At 45.6% G+C, this 25,742-nt stretch overlaps 1 protein-coding gene across 2 annotated transcripts; it reads right to left on the bottom strand.

Annotated features, from left to right (window-relative positions):
- Positions 1-1,080: 1,080 nt before the first annotated feature.
- Positions 1,081-23,704, bottom strand: INO80C (INO80 complex subunit C; the record flags this gene model as incomplete). Of its 2 annotated transcripts, none has more annotated exons than XM_079718262.1 (5): positions 1,081-1,445; positions 6,660-6,727; positions 7,482-7,593; positions 8,561-8,671; positions 23,549-23,704. In XM_079718262.1, 5 exons carry the CDS (start codon positions 23,702-23,704, stop codon positions 1,314-1,316), a joined length of 579 nt encoding a protein of 192 aa, XP_079574388.1. In that variant the 3' UTR covers positions 1,081-1,313. The 2 variants fall into 2 exon arrangements, with proteins under 2 accessions (XP_079574388.1, XP_079574387.1); XM_079718261.1 differs by having other exon boundaries at positions 23,450-23,704.
- Between the last annotated feature and the right edge of the window lie 2,038 nt (positions 23,705-25,742).

Here is a 25,742-nt window from a genome sequence, read left to right on the forward strand (position 1 = left end):
TCTGGATCAGACCCTTGGGGGATGGGCCCCTGTCTGTGTTACAGCGGGGCCTGGGGTGGTTCTGTTAGCGCTGAGGCTTGAGGACCCCACGCCGCAGGCTCCAGTGCTTCAGTGCTCACGGGCTTAGAGAAGGTCCTCGCTCTCCTGGCCATCACCCCAGTCCCTTTCCGTGGGGAGGGAGAAGCCACACCACACCCCTCCCACTCTCCCCACCAGCTACTGGGAAGGGGCTGAATGACACAGGGGCTGCTGCACCTACCCGGAGGACAGGAAAAGCCAGGTTCCCGGCAGCCGGCAGCTGCCACCTGCCCAGCAGGCTGGCCCCCAGCTGACTCTCGGCTTTGTTTTTCCTTTCTCTGTGCCCAGAGGGGTGCAGGAGGGGCTTTCCCTCAGAAAGCAAAGGCACCTGGGGGCCTAGTCCACCCAAAGCACAGGCAGCTCTGGCCCAGAAGCCCCAGGGTCTGGTTCCACTGTCGCCCCGCAGAGACCTGTGGGAATGGGGCTCAGAGAAGCTTGGAGTACGTCTCCTTCTCCTGGCCCATGAGCGCCTCCTCTTCTCGGAGGATGGAAGGCAGGCCCTGTTCTGGAGCAGACAGCATCCTGTACCAGGACAGACATCCTGCACCAGGACAGACATCCTGCTTGGAAGGGGTGACGATGGTCATACCCCACACCTCCAGAAAGGGGCCGGGGCTGCTGTTTTAGTCAGCTCGGGCTGCTCTATATGCCACAGACCACTCAGTGACTTAACTAACAGACGTATCTCTCTGGGTTCTGGAGGCTGGGAAGGGAAGAGAGGCTGATTCAGAGGCCAAGGCCCAGAATGAGGACTGACCCAGTGTGACGGTGAATTCCTCAGCTCTCTCTTCTCCAGCCCCAATTCTGGACCTCTTCCATGCATTCCGATCAGGGACAAATTTGAACATGCTCAGAGAGGGAGTCCCCGGGATCAGGAATAATTCAGCCTCATTGTCAGGACTCACTGTCGAGTCTTTAAACATGTTACAAGAGTCCATAGCTTTGAAGCAAAAGTTCGAGGACTTACTTGGGTTAAATTTAAAGCACAATTTTATATTTTCTTGTCAAACAACTTTACTTGGGGCAACAACTGAAGTATAATTTAATTCAACAGGAAATATCACACTTGGAGGGAAAACAAAAAAACCTCCTTAAATTAAAGCCAAACATTCTTTCCAAGGTCCAACACTGACATTTCCAGATTGACAGAATGAGTTTGTTTCCATAAAACAAAATCTTGACTCCAAAGTCTGCCTTTGAAACAGTTTTCCACTTCATGCTCCGTTTCTCCGGGCTCAGGGAACGATGCTCGTGGCCTTCCTCAGGGCCAGATAGCCTGTGACCACGTCAGACGGCAGCCGCCGAATGTAGGAAAACTCTTCGATGGTGCTGAAGCGCAGCTTGCTCTGGGGGTCAGTGTAGCTGGCCTGGGTGAGAAACAGGCACAGAGAAGGGCAGAAAGTTGTGGTCGGAGTTGAGCTTTCAGATCAAGATAAAAATTATTTTTCTGAAACTGAAAAATGTCTTCGTCATGTCTGACTCTGTCACCAAGAATGCTAAATCGCTCACCTTGGCAAAGACACATTAGTCTTCCCAGACGTGAGAAAGGCTTCAGGGTATGGACAGGAGGAAGGGGGAATAACCACATCAGACACCGGGACTCTTCTGGTTGGTGCCTCAGGGCTACCAGCAACAGGTCCAAACTGAATTCATGCTGATGATCCCTCCCTGATCCCCGCCTTCAGACTCCACCTGCTTCAAACAAATGCTCCGGATCTGTCACCCAAGGCCGTGGGGAGGGGGCAGCCCGGGGGGCACCCCACCCCCACACCACCTACTCCCAGTGCGCTCCCCTCTCGCTCCCCCTCACCACCCCCAGGTCACTTCCATGGCTCCCTGGGCTACCCTGCAGTGCCGGACTGGCCACCCACCCTCCTCCACTGGAAAGGGCTGCCATCCGACACCTGCAGCCAGGGGCATCTTTACAACCTTTAGCTCCGATCATGTCTTTCCTCATGAAACCTCTCAAGGGCCCAAGTCCGCAGCACAGCTCCTCAGGCCCTGCCTGGGCCCCTCCTTCCGAGCCTCTGCCTCAGCCACGTGTCCCCACCATCCGGTTCCAACCACCCCGGCTCTAAGCGCCTCCCTCCCGTCCTGCCCATTTGCCCTTTCCTTGCCCAGTAACCACCTGGTCATCCCTCAGGACTCGGCCCCGAAAGTCGCATCATTGGGGAAGCTTTATCTGCCCCCATGGGCAGTCAGGACCCTATCCTCACGTTCACCTCAGCACCCCTATCTCCGGTGGAATGCTTATCTCTGTTGCTCTTACATTTATTATCTGTGTGACTCTTTTTTTTTTTTTTCGGTACGCGGGCCTCTCACTGTTGTGGCCTCTCCCGCTGCGGAGGCACAGGCTCAGCGGCCATGGCTCACGGCCCCAGCCACTCCGCGGCATGTGGGATCTTCCCAGACCAGGGCACGAACCCGTGTCCCCTGCATCGGCAGGCGGACTCTCAACCACTGCGCCACCATGGAAGCCCCTGTGTGACTCTTTGCCTGAAGTCTAGGCTGTGAGTCTCCACGAGGCAAGAACCCTGTGGCTTACTTATCACTGGATCCTGGCTGTACTGTCTCCTAGTGAGATGCAGAGCACACAGTGGGCCTTCAGCTACCATGAATGAGGGATGAGTGAATGAACAAACAAATGAACGATGGGGAGAGTCACAGAAAAGAGAACTTGTTTCCCACTGATATATCAAAATTCTCTTTTGGTCTGTTCTCCCCATGTGCAGAGTGGAGAAAATATTCACTTACTATCTACCTCAAGGCACATGGCTCCTACACATTTTGAAACAGAAAACATGAGGGTGAGTCATTTGGAGCTCCTTTAAAAAAATTATAAAAGATGCCATTAACGTCTAGACAGAGAACAGCCAGTTACTCAGGTGTGGATTGTCTGCGCCAGTGCTGGTCGTCTCTGCATGGACCCAGACACGCTGTGATCTAAGGAGGGAGGGAGGCTTGGTGAAGAAGCAACAAGCTGAAGGGAACTTAGTCATGGGTTTCTCATGCTCTAAAAAGTCTTCAGTTCCGTCACTGGGGATCTCCCTAAGGTATTTGAGGTCTGTGTGTCAGGAAAATGAGATTATTCCTAAAAAGCTAAGATTAATTAAAGTTCTATATAAAACAAAACTTTGATCCTTTGGCTTAATCTAGATATTGCCTTTCTGTACCACATTTCCTTTCATGCCACTCGTATAAAGGAAGGCTTAACTAGAAAAACAGCAGCAGGTCCCTTCCGAGGGCTCCTGGCCATGAGGCAGTTAGATGTACTAACTGGCAGGGGAGCTGCCCTGCAGTTCCGAGCAGGGGTGCAGGCATGTGCATCTGGCTTTGATTATCTGGCCTCCATGGATGAACCAGCCCTGGCCTGGTTCCATCTCTGTGGCTGCCTCACTCCCACCACCAAACTGTGCCAAGCCCGCCCGCCCAAGTTCAGGCCTCACTGCCAAGAAGGCTGCTGAACAAATAATGCAGAATACAGAGAACTGTTGCACTAACAAAGAGGTCAAACAAAAACTTGCATGGACCAGACCTGACCTAGTATTCTGAACAGAGGGAAGGAGGCTGGGTGACACCTCAGAGATGAACAAGTAAAGAACTGGACTCCTGCGGTCTGCCCTTCTCTGGGCTCCGTCCCTCCAGCCTGAATGAAGCAAACGGCTTCATCCCAGAGGGCAGGCAGCAAACGGCTTTTAATGCCTCCCTTGTTACAGGGGGACAGGCAGTATATGCTGCTCCTCCATCTCACCCAGAGCCGCAGTACTTTCCACAGCCTTGTAACAAGGGCTAAACACAGGTGTGACCCTGCATCCCTTCCGGCCAGGCCCCAGCACAGGGGAAATGGCCACTGGCTGGAACAGATGGGTCAGTGTAAACATGAGCCCGGCTTTATTTTTTTTTATTTTTTTATTTTTTGCGGTACTCGGGCCTCTCACTGTTGTGGCCTCTCCCGTTGCGGAGCACAGGCTCCGGACGCGCAGGCTCAGCGGCCATGGCTCACGGGCCCAGCCGCTCCACGGCATGTGCGATCTTCCTGGACCAGGGCACGAACCCGTGTCCCCTGCATCGGCAGGCAGACTCTCAACCACTGCGCCACCAGGGAAGCCCCCGGCTTTATTTTTTAATTATGTAAGTTTAATTTATACAAGTAACAGGTGAACATATTCTCCTCTAAAAAAAAGAAAACATTGCAAATAAGACTAAAGTCTCCTTTTACTACCATCTACCATCCAGAAGTCCTTTGTCTTCCCCTGAGGAAAGTGCTGCTAGGTGGGCACCCTTCCAGACCTTGTTTATATATATACCCTCACACACACATACAAACACACCAGAGAAGTGCCCAGTATTTTTTGTGACTGTGTACTGAGCTTTACTGAAGTGGTACCATGCTACTTATCCTGCTTTGCACCACATCTTGGAAGTTTACCCATGTTGTTACCTATACATCAAGCTCACAGAATAGTATGAACTCCCCAGCCCTACCCCACTGGTTGAACTTTATGTTGCTTCCAATATTTTGCTAACACATTTTCTCATAAGCATTTCTGCATGAAGCTCCTTTTACACAATATTTCTCTAGGGAGCTGGCTGGAAGGCAAATTGCTAGGTCGTAGGCCTCTACCTTTTTGTCTCGATAGGTAGTGCTAATCATTTTCCCGAGAATGTGTACCAATGTGACTCCCACCTCAAGACAGCCATGTAGGAGGATGTCCATTGTCTACGTTGGTGACAAGGTATATAACCAAATGTCTTCATTTCTTTCCTACCTGATGAGTCTTTTTCCTAGTTATCATTGAGACTGAACATCTGCTCATTGGTCATCTGTATTTCCTCCTTGTAATTGTCTATTCATATTCTTTTAGCTGATTCTTCTATGGGATTGTCTTTCAATGATTTGGTAGAGTTCTTTGTTTATTCAGAATGTCTTAATTCTTACACACAGTGGGGCAAGAGGTTAGTTACGTATAACATGACAAGTCCTTTGCCAATGGCATAAAGGGGCCTGGAACAATGCTTCTCAAAATGATTTTCATGCCTCCTAATGTGTGAAAACCACTCCACTAGCAGATGAGCTGCCTGATAGTGGTAAGGATAAAGCTACATTCTAAGGGGCCACCCTCCAAGTCTGGCCATAAACCATGGCTTCTACAAGCTTAGCACAAAATGGTGCAGGGAGAAATTTCCACTTTGGGCCATAACAGAATAACTTGTGCCAGATGAGCCCTCCTTCCATAAACAACTATTAAAATGGGTCAAATATATGAGGCAACTATTTTCAGGCAGTAGACAAGAGATAGCATAAGACTACAATATTTTTCTCAAATGGAAGTCCTCTCAGGGGACCTTTCGAAAAAGATACATGCCCATGAATGGACACAAAAAGAAGAACACAACACAGACACACACAGACACACACACACACACAGACACACACACACAGACACACACACAAGTCACTTTATAGTGCTTCTACTCTCCCTATTTTTTAGGATCATTATATTTAAGGTCTATGTTAACAAGTCTGTAGTACTCTGAAGAGTGTGTGCTCTCTGGAGGAAAAGCTAAAACATATGACTAACTCAGAGAGGAAAACTAACATTATTTTCAAAAATATAATAAAAAATCTTTCCCAATATCATTAATTTAGTGTGTTACGGAAGTTGGAGTCACACATTTTCATAAAAAGGTAAAGCATTTAAAAAGATGTATATGAGCTTCAAAAAGTGAGGTTTCTCATTATTTCTACAGTTATGAAAAGAAGCCCATCTTCCAAATCTAATAATAATGAAAAAGGATGAAGAAGGCGAGCGGAAAATTCCACACTTCATCCACATTCTGCAAACAAGGAAACAAGGTTCTCTGGGGTCGCTGAGGTTCAGGGACTTACCCAAGTCCCACTTGTCCAACTGCACTGCTGGTTTTCAAACTGTGTTCCCTAGAAGCACCGTAGGGGTCCCTGGGGTGGGGAGTGGGGGGAAGGGCAGAGGACCAGATCCACACGGGGTCACAGTGGGCAGGTGGGCTCCAGGGGATTCTGTAAAAGATTTCATTTGGAAAAGGGATTCTGATGCTTAAAAATAAATTTGAAAATCACTATCTTTACCATAGTGCCTCTTTAAAGAAGTTTAAATTTTTTTTTTTAAAGTATTGGGTTGGCCAAAAAATTTGTTCAGGTTTGTCCATAGATCTTATGGAAAAACCCAAATGAACTTTTTGGCCAACCCAATACAATCATCTCTAAATTGCAGGATTTTTTTTTAAACTTCAGCAATAAAAATGGGAAATTGTTGTTTCTTTCATGTTCTGTCATATAGTTAACAAGCAGAGGAAGGGAAACTAACACTCAGGTCTCCTGCTTTCGGGAGCAACCCTCGCTCCAGGCTGCCCACATGGATGCCCCAGGTTGCAGCCGCTCTTAAATAACTGAGTGAATGCTTCCACACAAACCCATTACCTGTTCAGAGTACACGGGCTCTGGCAGGACCAGTGTCAATATCCAACACTTTCTAAATAGACAGTACCGTGAAATCTCCTTTTCAGTTCAATGTTGTAAGACATAGAGATGTAATTATACTCACAAGAAGACCTGAAACATCAGAATACTTCTTAGCTGGTTTAAAGGATGGAGGAGCATCAATACTGAAGTCTGGGGAAAAAAAGAAAAAAAGAAAATAACTAAACTGGCTTTAAAACATTCAGATCCTTTCCCCCCCCTTTTTTTCCCCCTAAAAGACTGCTTGATAATATTCCTGAACTTTTTACTTTGTGATTCAGTACTCAGAGAATTCTCTGGGGAAATAATGCAGGATGTCATAGACCAAGTGCAGGCTCCAGATCCAGCTCTGCCCTGTCCCCAGGGACCCCCCACTCCAGCAGAACCACCGGAAAGCTCATCTGCCCACAGGCTACTTTCACTGTCTCCGGTTACATGGACTGATGTGATGAGATGCCAAACAACCCACTAAATGGATCTGAGCATCCGGACACCGGAATGTCCACACCCAAGCAACTGACTAGTTCACTTGTCACCTGTCTGAGTCACCCCCATGAAAGACGTGCAGTGGGGCAAGAGATGGAAGGAAGTTCGAACCTGTACTTTCCATGGAAGTTGAGCAGAACATATAACACAGACTTGGAAATACTGCAGCATACTACTGCTGCAGATTGAAATGTTAACAGTGACACTAAAAACCACACATCCAGGACAACGCAAACACACAGATTCAACACAGAATATAGCTATGAGGAAATATACACATAATCTCCCTATATGGATGCCACTGTAAAATTCCCAAGCTAAAAATTGTTTCTACATGAATGCAAACACAATAATGTGGGTTTGTTATAAGAAAGTTCCTAGTCTGACACTATAAACACATTGGAGGTTCTAGACAGCTCACAGTTAGGATCATTCAGTTGCCATGGCAGTGCCCTTTCAGAAGCCAGAATCTGTTTCAGGTTCTTCCAGGTTCTATTCTTCTTGCCAGCCGCTGCGCCACCATGGCCAGAGTGCTCGAGGCGAAAGCATGGATTGGAAGAAACAGAAATCAGTGGAGGTGATCATTTCAGTATCTGACATTTATGCATATTCATAACTGTAATAAACCCCTCATTCAATCAGCAGTCAGTGTACCCTAAGGCTTTTTTTAAAAGTATTACACCATACACTTTAATCTTACTTATAAAAAAAAACACAGCTTTTGGATTGTCAAAACATATGAGTTAGTTGGTGATGGAGTAGAAACAAAAGGTTATTTTTTTTTATATGCACATAGAAAATCACATCCTTTATTGGGTCTAACTTTATGGAATTCACTCATGAATTTCCTACTACTTTAAAATAAATTCACTACAGAGTTAGATTTAAACTCATGACCACATCTCCAAACTCGTTTCTAAGGGCCAGTCTCCACCTTGTAAATTACTGGTGCTCCAGGAAAACCCAAGGAAGCCTCAATCATGGCACAGCAAGCCTTCTGGAAAATTTTTTTTCTTTGTTGTCTTATGACGATGACAGAATAAAATGGAAGGAATACAAAAATCTGTCACAGGCACTGTTAACGCTGTATTTTCAAAGCTAATTAATGAAAAATAAACTTCAATGGTATAGTCTGAATCATGTAATTTATCCTACCCCTCAAGCACTCCTCTTTTAGTTAATTATTTCAAGCCTCATCTAAATCTTATGAAGAAGGAAGGTGAGCAATCATCGTGGAAGTGACCCACTCTCAAAATGGTATCCTTTAATGAATTCCACAAAGGACACCAAAATCCTTGGGAATTGGCACACTGGGAGGTCAACAGGAAGGGCCTTCTTCTCCTGCCCCTACCCCTCCTACAACAGCCCACGGTGGAGGAGGTGGTGACTTGGGCTGATGGAGATGGGGCACCAGTGCTGCCTGGGCTGCAGGCCCAGCAAGATCAGGGGCCGAGGTATAGTTGTTTGGTTTTTTATTTCTAAAACACCTTAGATGCTTACCACAAAGTTGGGATCCTTAAATGGCAAAGGTTTGGCAGCTTTTTCAAGAGGTCCTGTGCTAAAATCAGAGGGCACCATTTTATTCTCACTCACGCCTTCCATGCTGATACCCTTAAAACATAATAAGAATAGTACGGGGTCAGTGTCCTTTAGCTGAGCTTCCTAACTCAGCTCTCAACAAGATGTAAGATGACAGCACCGGACACGCGAGGGGAGACGGTGCACCCAGAGCCCCAGCAGGCAGCCTGCACTGGGGGAGAGCCTGGAAGCTGCACCCGCTGTGCAGAAGCCACAGCAGAGGCAGCCAGGACCCCAGCTGCCAGGCTTCCTGGCTCCCCTGAGTGCCAAGCACAGGTGTCTCACTACTACAAGGTGGGTGCTATTATCCCCAGTTTACAAAGAAGAAAACTGAGGCTCAGATATACGGGTTCAAGGCCACACAGGGATTACCTCTGGATTCAAACCCAGGTGGAGGCAATTCCAAAGGCCTCACCATCTCCGTGACACCACATGGCCCCTACTCCTGCCCATCTTGTCAAATTGTGTCTTGAAACATTAAAGACAAAAAAGGTCCAGCCCTTTTAAGGGTCTCATCGGCTGGAGAACCCAGGATGGAGCTGGTACGCGTAAGGGCACAACAGATGTGGGCATTCTGAGCACGGAGAATAAAGGAAGAGCAGGCTGGGGGCCACGGTCAGCTGGATGCGGCAGAGAGTGCCCTGACAAGCAGGCTAATGCACTTTAAAACAAAAAACCTTTGAAGCCAAGAATCAGGAGGAAAAAAGACGCCAAAGGAAGAAATCACTTCTGATTTGTAATGCTACTTCCAATCTTCCCAGACCGCAATAAACTGTTTTTTAATTGATATATAATTTATATACAGTGAAATGTGCAGATCTTAAGTGTAGGCTTCATGAGTTTTGCCAAATGCTTCCACTTGTGTAATCCAGGTCTAACGAGGCAGAATATTTCCATCATCTCAGAAAGTTCCCTCATGCCCCTTCCTGGTCAATACCTTCCAACCTCAGGCAGCCACTGTTCCGATTTCTACCACGTTACTTTGGCCTGTTCTAGAAATTTATATGAGCGGAATCCGACAGCATGTACTGTTTGCTGTATTTGGCTTCTTTAGCTCAGCATAAAGTTTTTGAGGTTTGTCCATGTCGCTGCATAGATTGGTAGTTTGTTTCACAGAATTTGTATACCACTCAGCAGAGTGGTATTCCACTGTATGGATGTACCACAATGTGTCTGTCCATTTTCTTGTTGATGAAATGTGGGTCATTTTCAGTCTTCAGCTATTATAAATAAAGCTGCTGTGAACATTCTGTACAAGTCTTTATGTGGACATGTGTCTTTACTTCTCCTGGGTGAACACCTACTAGTGGAATGGGTTATAGGGTGAAAAAACTTTATGAGAAACTGACAGATCATTTCCCTAAATGGCTGCACTCTTTGACACTCCCAGCAGCAGTGTATGAGAGTTCTGGGGGGTGGGGGAGACAGGGACCACCCACCCTGCTGCAATAGTTCCCCGAACAGTTTCTTCTCACACACCTTCCGAGACTCCTCTCCAGGGTCTCTCCTGTGGGCCTGTGCTCCCTCTCCTCTGCCCACAGCCCCTCTTCTATCTGGACTGCCCCTCACCTTATCCTCCCCCTAGTCATGGTCTTTCCTAACTTTTCTCCCCTCCAAGGCCTAGCTCTCTAAGACTAAGACGCCTCCAATTTCTCATCCTTTTCCCACCGTCTGTAGCCACGGTTCTCTCTCTCTTTCTTTTCCTATCCTCCCCTCCCTCCCCAGTCCTTCGCCTTTATCTGGCCCTTCCTCAGCTCTGGGGTTCAGGGGAGGGCCTCAGAAGCACACATCTTGCCCTCTCCGTTCTCTACAGCACACTCAGCGACACACTTCTACATGTAAACTTGATGTAACTCCCCTATTTACAACTCATCAGTGCTTCCCACCGCCCTGGGAATTAGGCACAAGTCTGGCCCCCTGGCCTCCTCTCCAGCCTCCCCTCTTGCTCCCCCATCCTCCTGTATTTTGTATTTTCTGGTCCAGAATCCATGGAGTCATTCTCTTAAGCATAAAGAGTTTCCTTTTTTATTTATGCTCCACTAAAATTTCCATCGGGATTAGTCCATGTCAGTTTTACTTTTACAACAAATATTAGATTTAGCATTTTGTACATAACCAACTTTTTATTGCCCTTGTGATTTTTCCTTCATGATCATAGTATTTCTGCTCATACATGTGTCCTGGGAGACCCAATCTGATGAGGAAGATTTGATTTTTCCCATCACATTTAATCAGTAACCAACGTTAGCTTGAGTAGTTCTGGCCAGTTGTCAATGTTATTTAGTGTTGACTATTTGTAAGAGTAATATCATAAATTGGATACATGACTGATAGTATTTAAGTCTTGGTTAGTCACTGAAATAACAACAGCTTTGTGAAACAGGCAGGGAACGACAGACCAGAAGAAGGAGAGACACAGGAGAGAGGTAAACAGAAGAGGGAAGGGACAGATTCCAAGGGTGAGCAGGCACAGGGGGTCAGAACAACCTGCTTCACCACCTGGCTCCGTCTTCCGAGCCCTGCATCTAACCCAGTGCCTGGCACAGAGCGAGCCCCAAATAATCACTGACTGATTAACTGATTGGAGTTAAGCAATAAGACAACGCAGCGTCGCTCCATGCCAGCATCGGTCTTTGAGATGTGTATGCTCCGGAGTTCACTGTAAGGAATCGTCTCTGGATGGGATGCAGTGGCCAAACCCAAAGAAACACAGGAAGGATAATTCAGAAACGACTGGGCTTGGTTACCTATAGGGCACAAGGGAATAGGGTGGGAGGAAGGGGAGATGGGAAAGGACGAGAGAGGAGTAGACTTCTCCAAGTCTAGTTATTTGTAAAGTTTTGACCTTTTGAACCATGTTAAAGTTTCACATACAAACAAACAAATAAATAAAACCAACCAGCAAGGACCGGGCAGCAGATAGAGAAAATGGAATACAAACAAAAACAAACCAATGTTACTGAGGTTTGAATGAATAACACAACCACACTGAAGGGGAGGAAGGGAGAGATAACGTTAGTGACGTGAACATAGTATTCTGACCATATCACCTAAGGTTAGAGGCAAAAAGAACCAGGAACAATTGGTAGGTTTGTTTCTCACAAGGGTACCGGTTAATAATTCTGAAACTACACACCTTCTAAGATGAGGCAAATAAGGAATGAGGGGCGGCTAGAATGAACCTTGTGCTATTGGATGGAAATCACAGGTTAGTAAGAGGAATTCATGGTTTCTAACATATATACAGACAGATAAACACAGAAATGGATACAGAGGCAGTAAGTGATCCAGGCTCAGTGTTTCCTGAAACTCATATCCAATGGCACTAGTATGGTACTGTTATGAAAACGTAAAAAATCAATAACAGAAGACTGGGAACTTCAGAAAGAAAAGGGGAACAAAGGAATGAGTGAAAAAAATGGGGTAAATATAATAGACTATCATTAGCCTCATGAGTTTCTTAAATTCTATATGATGTCAAAGCATGGGGGGCGCTTACACACACACACACACCTACATTTCCTAGCTCTTCCATGGAGACGGCTGGGAACAATAAACAATAGGGACACCAGGTATAGATCCTGGTTTCTAAATATTGTTCTCCAAGAACTAGTAATCTTTGAAGAAATGGCTGATTCCAGGGCTGGGGCAGGAAAGTACAAGATGAGCCTTGTGGTGCCAGAAAGTAAGAAAACGCTTGTATCAGTTTGCTAGAGCTGCCTAACAAAACACCACAGACTGGTTGGTTTAAATAACAGAAACTTATTTTCTTACAGTTCTGGAGACTAGAAGTTCAAGATCAAGGTGTCAGAAGGGTTGGGTTTTCCTGAGACCTGTCTCTCTCTCTCTTTTTTTAAATTGTTTTTTAAAATTTTATTTTACTGAAGTATAGTTGATTTACAATGTTGGGTTAATTTCTGCAGTACAGCAAAGTGACTCAATTATACATATATATATACATTCTTTTTCATATTCTTTTCCACTACAGTTTATCACAGGATATTGAGTATAGTTCTCTGTGCTATACAGTAGGACCTTGTTTAACCATTCTATATATAATAGTTTGCACCTGCTAACCCCAAACTCCCAACCCATCCCCACCCCCCACCCTGGCAACCACAAGTCTGTTCTCTATGAGATTATCTCTTTGGCTTGTGGATGGCCATCTTCTCACTGTGTCCTCACGTGGCCTTTCCTCTGTATACACGCCCTCCCCACCCCACCCCTTTCCCCCTTTTTATAAGGACACCAGTCATACTGAATTAGGGCTCCACCCTTATGACCTCATTTAACCATAATTACCTCTTTAACGGCATTATTTCTAAATACAGTAACATTCTGAGGCATACTGGGGGTTCGGACTTTAACATATGAACCTTGAAGGGACACAGTTCAAGTCCATTACAGCACTCGAAAAGTGATGGGCGTAAATTAAAGGACATAGGAGTCAGTTTGAAGAGGTTCCCACTGGCCAAATCTGGACAATTTGCTCAACATCATGAGTCAGTAGGGAAATAGAAATCAAAACCACAATGAGATATCACTTCACACCCACTAGGATGGCTACACTCAAGGACATAATAATGTGTTGGTGAGGATGTGGAGAAACTAGAACCCTCATACACTGCTTGTGAGAATGTAAGAGGGTGCAATCACTTTGAAAAACAGTCTCCGGGCACTATTTACAATAGCCAGGGCATGGAAGCAACCTAAGTGTCCATCGAGAGATGAATGGATAAAGAAGACGTGGCACATATATACAATGGAATATTACTCAGCCATAAAAAGAAATGAAATTGAGTTATTTGTAGTGAGGTGGATGGACCTAGAGTCTGTCATACAGAGTGAAGTAGTCAGAAAGAGAAAAACAGATCCCGTATGCTAACACATATATATGGAATCTAAAAAAAATTATTTCTGATGAATCTAGGGGCAGGACAGGAATAAAGACACAGACGTAGAGAATGGACTTGAGGACACGGGGGTGGGGGGGCAGGCAGGTAGAGGGTAAGCTGGGACGAAGTGAGAGAGTGGCATGGACATATATACACTACCAAATGTAAAACAGATAGCTAGTGGGAAGCAGCTGCATAGCACAGGGAGATCAGCTCGGTGCTTTGTGACCACCTAGAGGGTTGGGATAGGGAAGGTGGGAGGGAGACGCAAGAGGGAAGGGATATGGGGATATATGTATACATATAGCTGATTCACTTTGTTATAAAGCAGAAACTAACACAACATTGTAGAGCAATTATACTCCAATAAAGATGTAATTAAAAAAAACCAGTCTGCTGGGTCCTCAAAATGCTAAACATAGAATTATCATATGACCCAAAAATTCAACTCCTAGGTATATACCAAAGAAAACTGAAAACATATGTCTATGCAAAAATCCATATATAAATAGTTATAGAAGCATTATTCATAATAGCTCAAAAGCATAAACAACCTAAATGTCCATCAGCTAATGAATGCATAAACAAACTGTGGCTTATCCATACAATGGAGTATTATTCAACTGTAAGAAGGAATGAAGTACTGATACATGCTACAACATGGATAAACCTTGAATATATTATGCTAACTGAAAGAAGCCAGACACAAAAAGCCACATATTGTATGATTTCACTTATCTGAGGTACCTAAAGTAGTCAGATTCATAGAGGTAGAAAGTAGATGAGGGGTTACAGGATCTGGCAGGACAGGGGAATGGGGAGTGACTGGTAATGGGGAGGGGGTTGCTTTGGGCAGTCATGGAAATATTCGACAATAAGATAGTAGTGATGGTTGCACAACTCAGTAAATTTACTATAAACCATTGAACTGTACATTCTAAAGGCGTGAATTTTATGGTATACAAGTTATATCTCAATAAAGGTGTTACAAATAAACAAATAAATGTATGAAAGACTGAATGAAGAAGGCTAGTAACGGATTGTAACCCAGAGAACAAAATGAGAATGGATGAATACAAACACTGATTGTAAGAATGCAAAGGAAATGGGAGAGAAGAGAAAGCTCTTGCTCACAGCAGGATTCTAACTAATAACTGTAGAAGGAAAGAAGGAATTAGAAAATCACTGTTTGGCAACCACCACTATAATAACTGCTGCAGGCAGGAACCATCAACAGACACTAAAAGTGGCTGGCAAAAGTGTGAAGAGAAACAGGATATACACAGTCTCAAGACACTGATACTTTAATACAACCAGGAAAATAATAACTTCATAGTGGAGAAAACTGGCAGACACTAACTTACTAAGTGCTCACAGACACATCATCCGCAACGGGATGGATCGACATCAAGTTCCACGACATGAAGCACGGAGAAGGGAACAGCCTCCTTCTCTACTCCTGCCAAAAATGTATCACCCAAATCTAATCACAAGGAAATATCAGACAAGCCCGAACTGAGGAAAAGTCTACGAAACAATGAGCAGTGCTCTTCAGAAGTGTCATGGTCATGAAAGATAAAGACAGAAGAACTGTTCCACATGACAGGAGGCTAAAAAGACACAACAACTAAGTGCAAAGTGTGAGCCTAGGCTGGATCCTGGACCAGACAAAGGACGAGAATAAGGTCTGTATATGAGGTATCAGTGCCGCTTCAATGTTCATTCCCCAAATTTGACCACTGTACTGCTATTATATATGTATGAGAATGCCTTTGGTTTTAGGAAATCCACACTAAAATATTTAGAGGATTAAAAACATACAGTGGCCATGTGAGACCCTCCGCCGCACACAGCCAGCTGCCAACCTAACAGCGAATGAGCCAGGGCCCTGGGGAGGAAGCAATGGCTGGCGTGCAGATGGAGAAGAGTGACAGGGACCCGCTCTGTCAAGAGGTGGTGGCACAGTGCTGAAGGGGGAAGCCCAGGCCCACTGGCTGGAAGGCCTGTGAGGTGAGCAGGCCACCTGCCAGTGTCAGAAGAAGGATAGGGGCTGTTTTCCCCAGGAATCCGACAGTTCACAAGGGCACAGCAAGACACCGGCGAGGTGCAGGCCGGCGGGTGGGGGCTGCCAGGAGGCTGGGCCTACAGGGCAGCCTAAGTTAAGGGAGAGAGAGAAAAACAACCCTGCTAACTCTGCAGTGAGCATCACGTCAGAGCAGAAAAGCCAAGCCAGCCAGGGCCAACTCAGGAAAAACAGGTGGAATGTGAAAGAGGTTTCCCGGGGCCAGATCCACTGTAAGTTTCAACTTCATTTGCGTTTTTCATAAAGAAAATGACTGCTTACATAATGTTTCCATCTGGGAGAAAATCAACAAACGGAACTGTTCAGAAGCAAAGAGGAGATGCTAGAGAGAAATGAAGAACCAGGCCCCAAGGCCTCCTGTGGTGATTCCAGAACAACCCATGGGACACGCCCGGCTTGCAGGCCACCGTCCTCAGCAGGGACCTCGGCTTTTTCTCGTGGGCCAGAACAGCCTGCGTTCCTCCCTCTCTGTGTCTGCTTGTTCCCCGACTCCTAGTGGGGGTCTCAAAGGCGCCGGGTGCACAGTGAAATCCAGGGAGGGAACAAGGACATCCTTTGAGGTCGGCTGTTTGCTCCCAGGCCCCGGGACACCCAGGAGGATGCAGCAGGAACACCTCGCTGGACTTGGGCAGGGGTGTGGCCCCAGAGGCGGCAGAGGAAAGCAGGTGCCTTGCAGCCCACATGGGTTGGCAGGTCTGGGCGCCCGCCCACGGGAGAGGACATGCCAGCAGACAGAGGACGGGAGGCAATGGGAAGTAAGGGTCGGGAATCTGCATCAGCGACTCCAGCAGCAAGAAGCGGGTGAGGGCGATGCGCTCAAGCGCTGACTTCCAGAACCGAGCCCTCCTGTCCGTCTGGTCACCCCATCCTCATCTCCTCCCTCGTCAGCAGGCCGAACCCCCGCTGAGGAGTCGCGCTGAGGATGGGACAGGAAGGGACGCCATCCTGACACCGACTAGGCCACGTCCGTCTGGGGCCGCTTGCTGCCTCCGCAACAGTGAAGGCTTGCTTCCCTCTCTGACCGGATGCAAAAGAACACCCGACTCTGGGCCCTGAGCGGGGCTTTCTGCTTTTCTTTCCTCTTTAAACCCACCCTCCACGGTGCTGCGCCCTCGTTCCTCCCTTCCCCTGGGCTTCAGCCAAGCTGGACGCCCGGGGCTGTTAGTGATGGGATGAGAGGGAGAGACAGTACCGTCAAGGGGAGGATCAAGTCTGTGAGGCTGGGCTGCAATCAAGTACAATCTGAAATGATGTATAGTTTCCACGTTACTCAACCATTATTAACACTAAGAGACTTTAGGAGCTGAACTGTCCCGCCCCAAGACACAAAAGCCCTGAGATCAGAGGAAAGGAATGACGCCCGGCCCTAAGGGCTGTCCCCTCTTTGCAGCACGAAAAGAGCTGATGAAGTCCCAAGGAAGAGGAACCCGGCCTGCCATCAAAGGACTGCTCCAGAGTCAGCAAGGCCTCAGCTCGCCCGACCGGAGCCCACATGCACCACTTCGTGTCTCCTTGGCAGCCTGCAGGGCCCTGACTCAGACTGAAAGGGGGCCTTCTGTCTGTGGTTACACAGAAGGGAGACAAATATCCTCTGTCTTACCATTCATGAATCCAATGCCCAGTTACATCTATCTAATAGTAGTCTAGATTCAAATACCTGACCCTAGTCTAAAACTGCAGGGTTACTGTAGGGTTATGTGAAACACCAAAAAAGTGAGATGCAACTTAACATTCAATCAAGTCAATTAAACAAGAGCACTTAATTCCTTGAGAAGACTATCAACATAGAGAAAGGGTCAAGAAACAGTGCTAAGTGGGACTTCCCTGGTGGTCCAGTGGTTAAGACTCTGAGCTTCCCGTGCAGGGGGCGCAGGTTTGATCCCTGGTTGTGGAACTAAGATCCCACATCCCATATGTTGTGTGGTGCAGCCAAAAACAAACAAACAAACAAAAAGAAAACAGTGCTAAGTGAAAAGCAGGGCATGCAATGTTATACACCAAATATAGTTTATGAAAAATTATATCAACACGTAGAAAACACAAATTATAATAATTGTGGGGGAAGAAGACTGGCTGACGTTTTGTGTGCACTTTAAAAATAGAAAAAAGAAAACTAACATTATCATGATTTTTTTTAAAGGTGGGGTAGAATTATTATTTTTTAGATGAATAAATCAAATCAGTCCAGTGTTCTCTGGATGCCTCCAATTACAGAAGATTCTACCATCCCCTGCACTCTGCACTAACCTTCTAAAGAAGCAACTGCTGCCTCTCAACTTATTTAGATGCTTTGCTAACTGCTTCACCATCACAAATCAGCCTGTTAGGTAACACTCAGTCTATATAGGTCAATTAGGTTTCTCTGTAGATTTTATTAACTTGAATAGGCACTTGGAAAGTCTAAAATGCCCTGTATTGAACTAATAAAATTCCCCCCTAAAGCTTTTCTCTGCACCTTGGATTTGGTTACATTAGAGATCCAATTACATCTTCTAAGGTAGAGACTGGTAAGAGTGATATTAAGAGAGGCCGTCAAGAAAAAAAATGTGGACTCTGGACGGTCTGTCTGGGTCCCAATACTGACCCTATGACTTGTTAGCTGTGTGACCATGGAAAAGTTACTTAACCTCTCTATGCTCCTGTCTTTTTACCTGTAGAATAACAATTCACAGAGAATTAAATGAGATAGTACTTAGAAAGTGCCTAGAACATTTGGTACACACTAAATGCCCAATAAATATTATTATTATTTATCATGACTTCTTTCACTTTAGCACAGCACAGTGTATCTGCTCTCCAACCCAAGTTAACACTAAACATTTTCAAAATATCATGACCAGAATGGATGGGAGATGGCACTTTCCAGATTATGATGTAATTAATCAATAACTATATTACTTATACTGAAAATATAAATCCAAACACAGAATTGTAATTCTGTGATAATGTGTACAACTTAGCAAGCATAAACACCAATAATTTCTGCTGAACTAAAGATTCATCTTGATGGAATAATAAAACAATATTGTTTTAGTCCTATTAAACTATTTAATACCATTTTCTAGGGCTGACATAAAGGAGACGTCTATAAATGCTTTGCTCAGAATACTTTTAGATCAAAAATATTCCCTTCAACCCCTAAGGACTTCCAAACAGAAAGCCCTCTAAATTTCATCTAGTCACTCAATTTTACTTTAGAAATAGCATGCACATTCTGGAAAGTAAAACCCACCTTAAGAATCCATCAAGTTATTTTCACCAATTTCAAAAAGCACTCTAATCTCTCTGTAAATGTCCTTTGTAAATTTTTAAATCCCATGAAAGTTTTACAGACACTGCTTTTTTTTTTTTTTATAAATTTATTTATTTTTGGTTGCATTGGGTCTCCGTTGCTGCGCAGGGGCTTTCTCCAGTTGTGGCGAGCGAGGGCCACTCTTCATTGCGTTGTGGTGGCTTCTCTTGTTGTGGAGCACAGGCTCCATGCACGCAGGCCTCAGTAGTTGTCGCGCACAGGCTCAGCCACTCCGCGCCATGTGGGATCCCCCCGGACCAGGGCTCAAACCCATGTCCCCTGCATTGGCAGGCGGACTCCCAACCACTGCGCCACCAGGGAAGCCCAGACACTGCTTTTTTGTAAGACACAAAATAGTGGAAACTACTGAAATTTCGATACTGAAAGATCTCTAAAGTCCCTTTTAACTTAAGAACTACAATCATTTATATTTAAAAAAACCACTCATTTCTCACTGATGAAACCTTGAGCAATACGATATATGTACACGGCGCCGATTCTGGAAGGCCTTCTCCATCCATACCCACCACCCCTCAAATGCCACCTCTAGTCCCTCTTCTCCCTCTCCACCTCTCCTTCTCTGATGACCATCACCTATGCTGAATCCTCATCTTCCTGTGTCCCACCACTAAGGCCAGAGAAGGAGAGGTGGGTGCAGGGACACCAGAGAAGATCTATAATCGGCTTTGGGACATGGTTAGAAATGACGAGATTTTCCTAACTGTTTCAGATATATGATAGGTAGAATTCAGAGATGGCCCTTAAGATTCCCGGTCTCTGGTGTACACACACCTTCTCCCCATTTTTAAGCAAACGCACCACTAATGTACGTACCACTGTAAAGGGATCTGAGATATATTTAAGGGATTTGCAATATATATCTTATATTTGACATATAATTAAGGTCTCAAGTCAGCTGATCTTAAACAAGAGACTATCCTGGTGGGCCTTCCCTAATCACACAAGCTCTCTAAAGAGTCAGAGTCAGGGGCTTCCCTGGTGGCGCAGTGGTTGAGAGTCCACCTGCCAATGCAGGGGACAGGGGTTCGTGCCCCAGTCCGGGAAGATCCCACATGCCGTGGAGAGGCTGGTCCCATGAGCCATGGCCGCTGAGCCTGCGTGCCTGGAGCCTGTGCTCCACGATGGGAGAGGCCACAACAGTGAGAGGCCCACATACCACAAAAAAAACAAACAAACAAAAAAAAATAGAGTCAGAGACAAGAGAAGTCAGAGACATTTGAGCTGTGAGAGAGATTAGACACAAAAGAGATTCTCCATAGCTGGCTTTACAGATAAAGAAGATGTGGTACATATATACAATGGAATATTACTCAGCCATAAAAAGGAACGAGATTAGGTCATTTGTAGTGACGTAGATGGACCCAGAGTCTGTCATACGGAGTGAAGTAAGTCAGAAAGAGAAAAACAAATATCGTACATTAAAGCATATATGTGGAATCTAGAAAAAGGGTACAGAGGCGCCTATTTGTGGGGCAGGAATAGAGATGCAGGCGTAGAGAATGGACGTGTGGACAGAGGGTGGGGGGAAGGGGGTGGGGTGAATTGGGAGATTGGGATTGACATATATACACTACCATGTGTAAAACAGATAGCTAGTGGGAACCTACTGTATAGCTCAGGGAGCTCAGCTGGGTGCTCTGTGGTGACCTAGATGGGTGGGAAGGGGAGAGGGTGGGAGGGAGGTCCAAGAGGGAGGGGATATATGTATACATATAGCTGATTCACTTCATTGTACAGCAGAAACTAACACAACATTGTAAAGCAACTATACCCCAATAATAATGAATAAATAAATAAATAAAGACGGAGGAGGCCATGTGGCTAGGAATGTGGATAGTGACAAATCGACAGCAAGGAGACAGGGACCTCAGCCCTACCACTGCAAAGAACTGAATTCTGCCAACAACCTGAATGAGCCTCAAAAAAAGATTTTCCCCCAGAGCATCCAGGCAACAAACTAGCCCAGCCAACTCTTTGATTTCAGCTTGGTGACACCCTGAGCAGGGAACCAAACCAGTCTTGATGTGCCAGGACTTCTGACCTACAGAACCAGGAACTAATAAATAGGTGTTACTTAAGCTACTAAATTTGTGGTCATTTGTTATGACAGCAATAGAAAACTAATACAATATGTGTAGGTCATTCTCTCCTCCTAGAAGGATTTTGGGATGGCAGGGACAAGCTATAATCCCTTGAAATGTCTTAAGCATACTGCTGGAGACATAACAGAAATAAATTCTTGCTGACTGAGCTCAACTGAAACGGGACAGAAAGGCTGAGGAGGGGACACAGATAAGGGTCAATTCAGGAAGATTCCACACAGCCCTCAGGGCAGCATTGCGCAAATGCCTGCATTTGCTGTGGAAAAGAGAACTAGGATGGAATGCTATGTTAGAGCAGGAAAAAAAAAAAAAAAAACTAAGACTCCTTTCTGGAGATAGAAGTCAAGTTTTTTTCCTTCTTCATGAGATGCTGAGGGTGGGAGTCAGGTAACTGGCTGTATACCTCATTAGTTAAATGCCAGCTGGGAAGAGGAGAACAAAGAAAAGAATTCACTATTCCAGGGAATGCCCTTCTCTTTCTAGCCTGAGGACTCGCTAAGGCTGATGAGATGGAGAAGACCCACAAGGAGTACCTAGGCAGCCCGTCCCCTCACTGAGAGCTCTAAGACCACCAGAGTTGTGATTTCCACCAAGCTGGGTTACTGGGAATTCCCAGCATCCTGAAGGCATTCGTCCACTCTCTGAAGCCTGCTGTGGAGGAGTTGATGATCAATGCTACCTTTAGGGTCAAAACAACCATTCTTCCCAGTATGTACTGACTACATTCCTTGGTCTCAGCACAGCTGGATATCAACATGCACCGTGCACATACTGGGAGAGAGTACTCGCAATGCATATATCTGGCAAATGACTCCAACCAATTATATATAAAGAACTCCTATACAGTAACAATTTAAAAAACCCCAAAAAACAACAACACAATGAGAAAAAAATCAGGCACTTCACAGAAGACATCGGAATGGTCAAAAGCAAATTAAATAGTGATGACATCATTAGTAATCTGAGACACAAATTAAAACAAAGAAATACCATGGCACAACCATCAGAATGGCTAAAATTAAAGACTTGATGCCAAGTATTGTTGAGGATGTACAGCAACTGGAACTCTCATACTCTGCTGCTCAGAATGCACAATAGTGCAACCACTTTGGGAAATACTGTTTAACAATTTCTAAGTTCAATGTGTGTCTACTTTATGATCCAGCAATTCCACTACTATCCATTTACCCAAGAGAAATGAAAGCATGTATCTACCCAGATTTTTAGGAATGTTCAGAACAGCTTATGCATAAGAGCAAAAACTGTAAACAACTCAAACGTCCATCAGTTGTGGTATACACAATATACTCTATGTACTGATACAGGTAATAACATGAATGGATGAATGAATAACTCTCACAAACATTTTTTCACAGAGAAATCCAAAGAGACACAAGAGAATATGCTCTGTATGATTCCATTTATATTCTGCTCAAAAATGCAAAGTCAATCTATGGTGAGAGATGTCAGAGTACTGGTTACCTCTGGCAGGGAGGGAAGAGAGTACTAACTGGAAAGGGTCACCAGGGACTATTCTGGGGCTCTTGGAAATGCTCTCTATCTTAATCTGGATGGTGGCCACATCGGTGGATACATATGTAAAGTCATTGATCGGTACTCTTAAGATTTGGGCATTTTACTGTATGCAAATCATACATCAACAAAGTATTTTAAAAGGAAAAAAAATGCAGTACCAATTATCAACGGAGGAAGCCAGAGACAGTTAATATCTCTAGAATGTCGTTCTGGGTTTAGGATGCCACGCCATGTGTTGGAGAGCACAAAATAACACACTCCATCTTTGCTTTCTCATCGCTTTAAATAAAATGCAGCAGCCAAGAAAAACACTCATCAACCAAGCTACTCTTCTGCTGAAAATTCTTTGCTGGAATTGCGGAGCCCCGATCGCCCAGATGCTGTGAAGTCTGTGCCAGGCGCTGTGCTCAGGGCTTAGGACCATGATCTCACTGAATCCTCATAACAACCGCATGAGGGAAGACCAAACCCACTTTGGGACAGGGAAACTGAGGGTCAAAAAAGCACTTTTCTGAGGATGAGGGAAATCATCTGTATCAATACATCTTTGTGTTCCTCCACACCGTTCATTAGGGCGCTCTGCACCTCACAGGCACTCGGTAAATGTCTGCAGAATGGACGAAGGTGAGACGGGAGAACCTCTGGTTGACTGAAACTCACATAAAGAAAAGTCCCGAGCCTCGCTCTAATCGCGACCCCGACGGGAAGGGGCGTCCCTACCAGTAAGGCAATAACAATCCCCCCACCTCCCCAGTTCTCCTCATGGACTATGCAACGCGGGTCATTCTTTAACCAAACTCCACGTATGCAAACTAAGAGGAAAAAATGTTTCATTTGCCCCAGACACCTGCGTTTAACCAAGAGGTACGACTGCAGGGCCACGCCCACGCGAGGCGCCCCGCCTCCCAGTGCCCGGCCCCGCAGCCCGGCGCACGCGCTCTCCGCCCCGGCAACGCGCAGACTAGGGGAGTGACTGCGTACCTGCGCAAAGCCAGAGGCGGACACCTTTTTCTTCTTACTGGCGGTATAGCCCCCGGCGCTGCTGCCGTTGTGGAAAGGACTGGCCGGCCTCTTCTTGCTGTTCCGGGCTATCCCCGGAGTGGAAGTGGTGGCCACAATTGGAATTTGAGCCGCCATTCCTACCCCGAGTCTTCCTCCTACCCCCCTCCCCACTTGGTCCCAGTGCAGGCCCTGGAACTTCCGGCCCGCCGTTACTTCCGTCTTAATGCTTTTGAAAACCCGGTCTGGACTGCGAAAGCTTTCGTTGACTTCTCTCGGCCAAATCTAAAAGGCGGAGCTCGGAGCTGTCTCTTCCTTCCGGGCGGGAGGGCGTCTGGCGGGCAGAGTGCTGCTGCTCACGCGCTCGGACCCGGGCACGTGCTTGGACGTCCCCAGGGATTGAGGATTAGAACATCCCGTGATCTTTTTAAAACAACTGGATTTTTAAAAAGTTAATCACCACGTTGTCTCTTCTCACGTTAAGTCAGAAGACTGATCGCTTTTGATGTCTCTAAGTGTAAAGGTAAGGTCATTCTCTGTGGACTAGACAGACCACCAGACTGCCAGCATTCCCCTTAGTCGCGGCCTTGTCGCGCAGAAGTTTGTGTACCCTGGTGCCCAGATGGATTTGAAGGGTAGAGTGGTTCTTAACCTTGAAGGGGTCATGGACCCCTTTGAGCATCTCAGCTCCCCTTTCTGCCCCCCCGCCACATTATACAGGCACAGACAAAATCTTACATACAGATTTCAGCAGTTCACAGATCTGCTAAAGCCTATTTATGAACTTCAGTGGAACACCCCTCCCTCTTGTTATTTGCCACATGATACTCTATACTTCTTCAAATCTTCATGACATAAATTACATGGTTTATAATTGGTTGGTTCATTTCTTATTTGGTTTCTGCTAGAAGTAAGCTCTAAAAGGGGAAGGCCAGTTACGTTTTGCTTACTTTTCTTTTCCAGGTTCACGAGTACCTTGCAAGTCGTTGGTACATTATAAGTATTTTTTAAATGAAGTAATTAAAAAATGAAAACGCCTTGCAGTAATTGGTTGAAGCTTCTGTGTTCTGATACAGGAAAGTAGTATTTATGAATCTGGATACTTGAAGGAAATAGGCTGCAGAATGACTTACAGGTGAGAGAAAGAGAATAGGAAACCAGTAATAATGTTACTGACATCTTTTCTCCTTTGGAGAAAGGAATAACCTACCAGTGTTGAAATGTTCCCTCCTGTACTCCAGTCTCCACCCCTATCTTCCCCTAAATCTAGTCTTCCTTATTCCTTATCTCAAAGACTGACATCTCCCACCAACTACTCACCTTGCCAGAAACTAGGTGTTGATCCTGGCTTCTTGGGTCCACTCTCTTCTCATTCCAGTCAGCTACCCACTCACTTCTCTTCCTATCCTGGTGAATCCATCACCCCTCATCTGAATCCTTGCAAGACACATCTTGCAGCCTCTTGTTTTGTTTAATTTCTTTTTTTTTACTTTAATTTTTATTTTATATTGGAGTATAGTTGATTTACAATATTGTGTCACAGCCTCTTGATGGAAGTTTGAGCCTCCATCTTTTCCTAATCCTCCCTGATCCCAGGCCATCCTTCACATTGGCTGCCAGAATGGGCTAACTAAATCACAAATCTAATCGTGCCACTTACTTTCTTACGTTCTTCAGGGCTCTTTTACCTTGGCATGTAAGGTCCTTAATAACTGGGCTCTGGCCCCTTTTCTTGCTCCATTCCCAACACTTAAGTCCCTACAGCCAGGGACTAACTCTTGCCTAGAGAGTACATCATTCTCTTAGCTCATCATAGTTTTTTTTCCATTATTTCCTCTCCTAGGAATGCTGCAGTTCAGATGCTCCTTCCAATGAAAAGCTCCCTGCCACCTGATGCACCTTCCTTTCCCTCCCCTTCCCCTGCACCCACCCTGTGCATGTGTGTATGAGGGCATTGAACACAGGGTGTTCTGCTAGGCACCTTTCCATAATCCCTTAGTAAATTTTTCTGAGTTCAAACAGCAATCCCCTACTACGGAGGAATCTGACAAGTGGGTGTCTCACCATCTGGCTTCCCAGTGCAAAATTCAGTCCTGATTTTGCCTAATCCCTTTCTTCCTGAACTCCTTCCCTTGGGATCTGGAACATCACCATTCTTTTATTTTCCTTTTTCTAA

The sequence above is a fragment of the Hyperoodon ampullatus genome, assembly GCF_949752795.1.
Source record: "Hyperoodon ampullatus genome assembly, chromosome: 13".
In the NCBI taxonomy this organism is placed as follows: Eukaryota; Metazoa; Chordata; class Mammalia; order Artiodactyla; family Ziphiidae; genus Hyperoodon; species Hyperoodon ampullatus.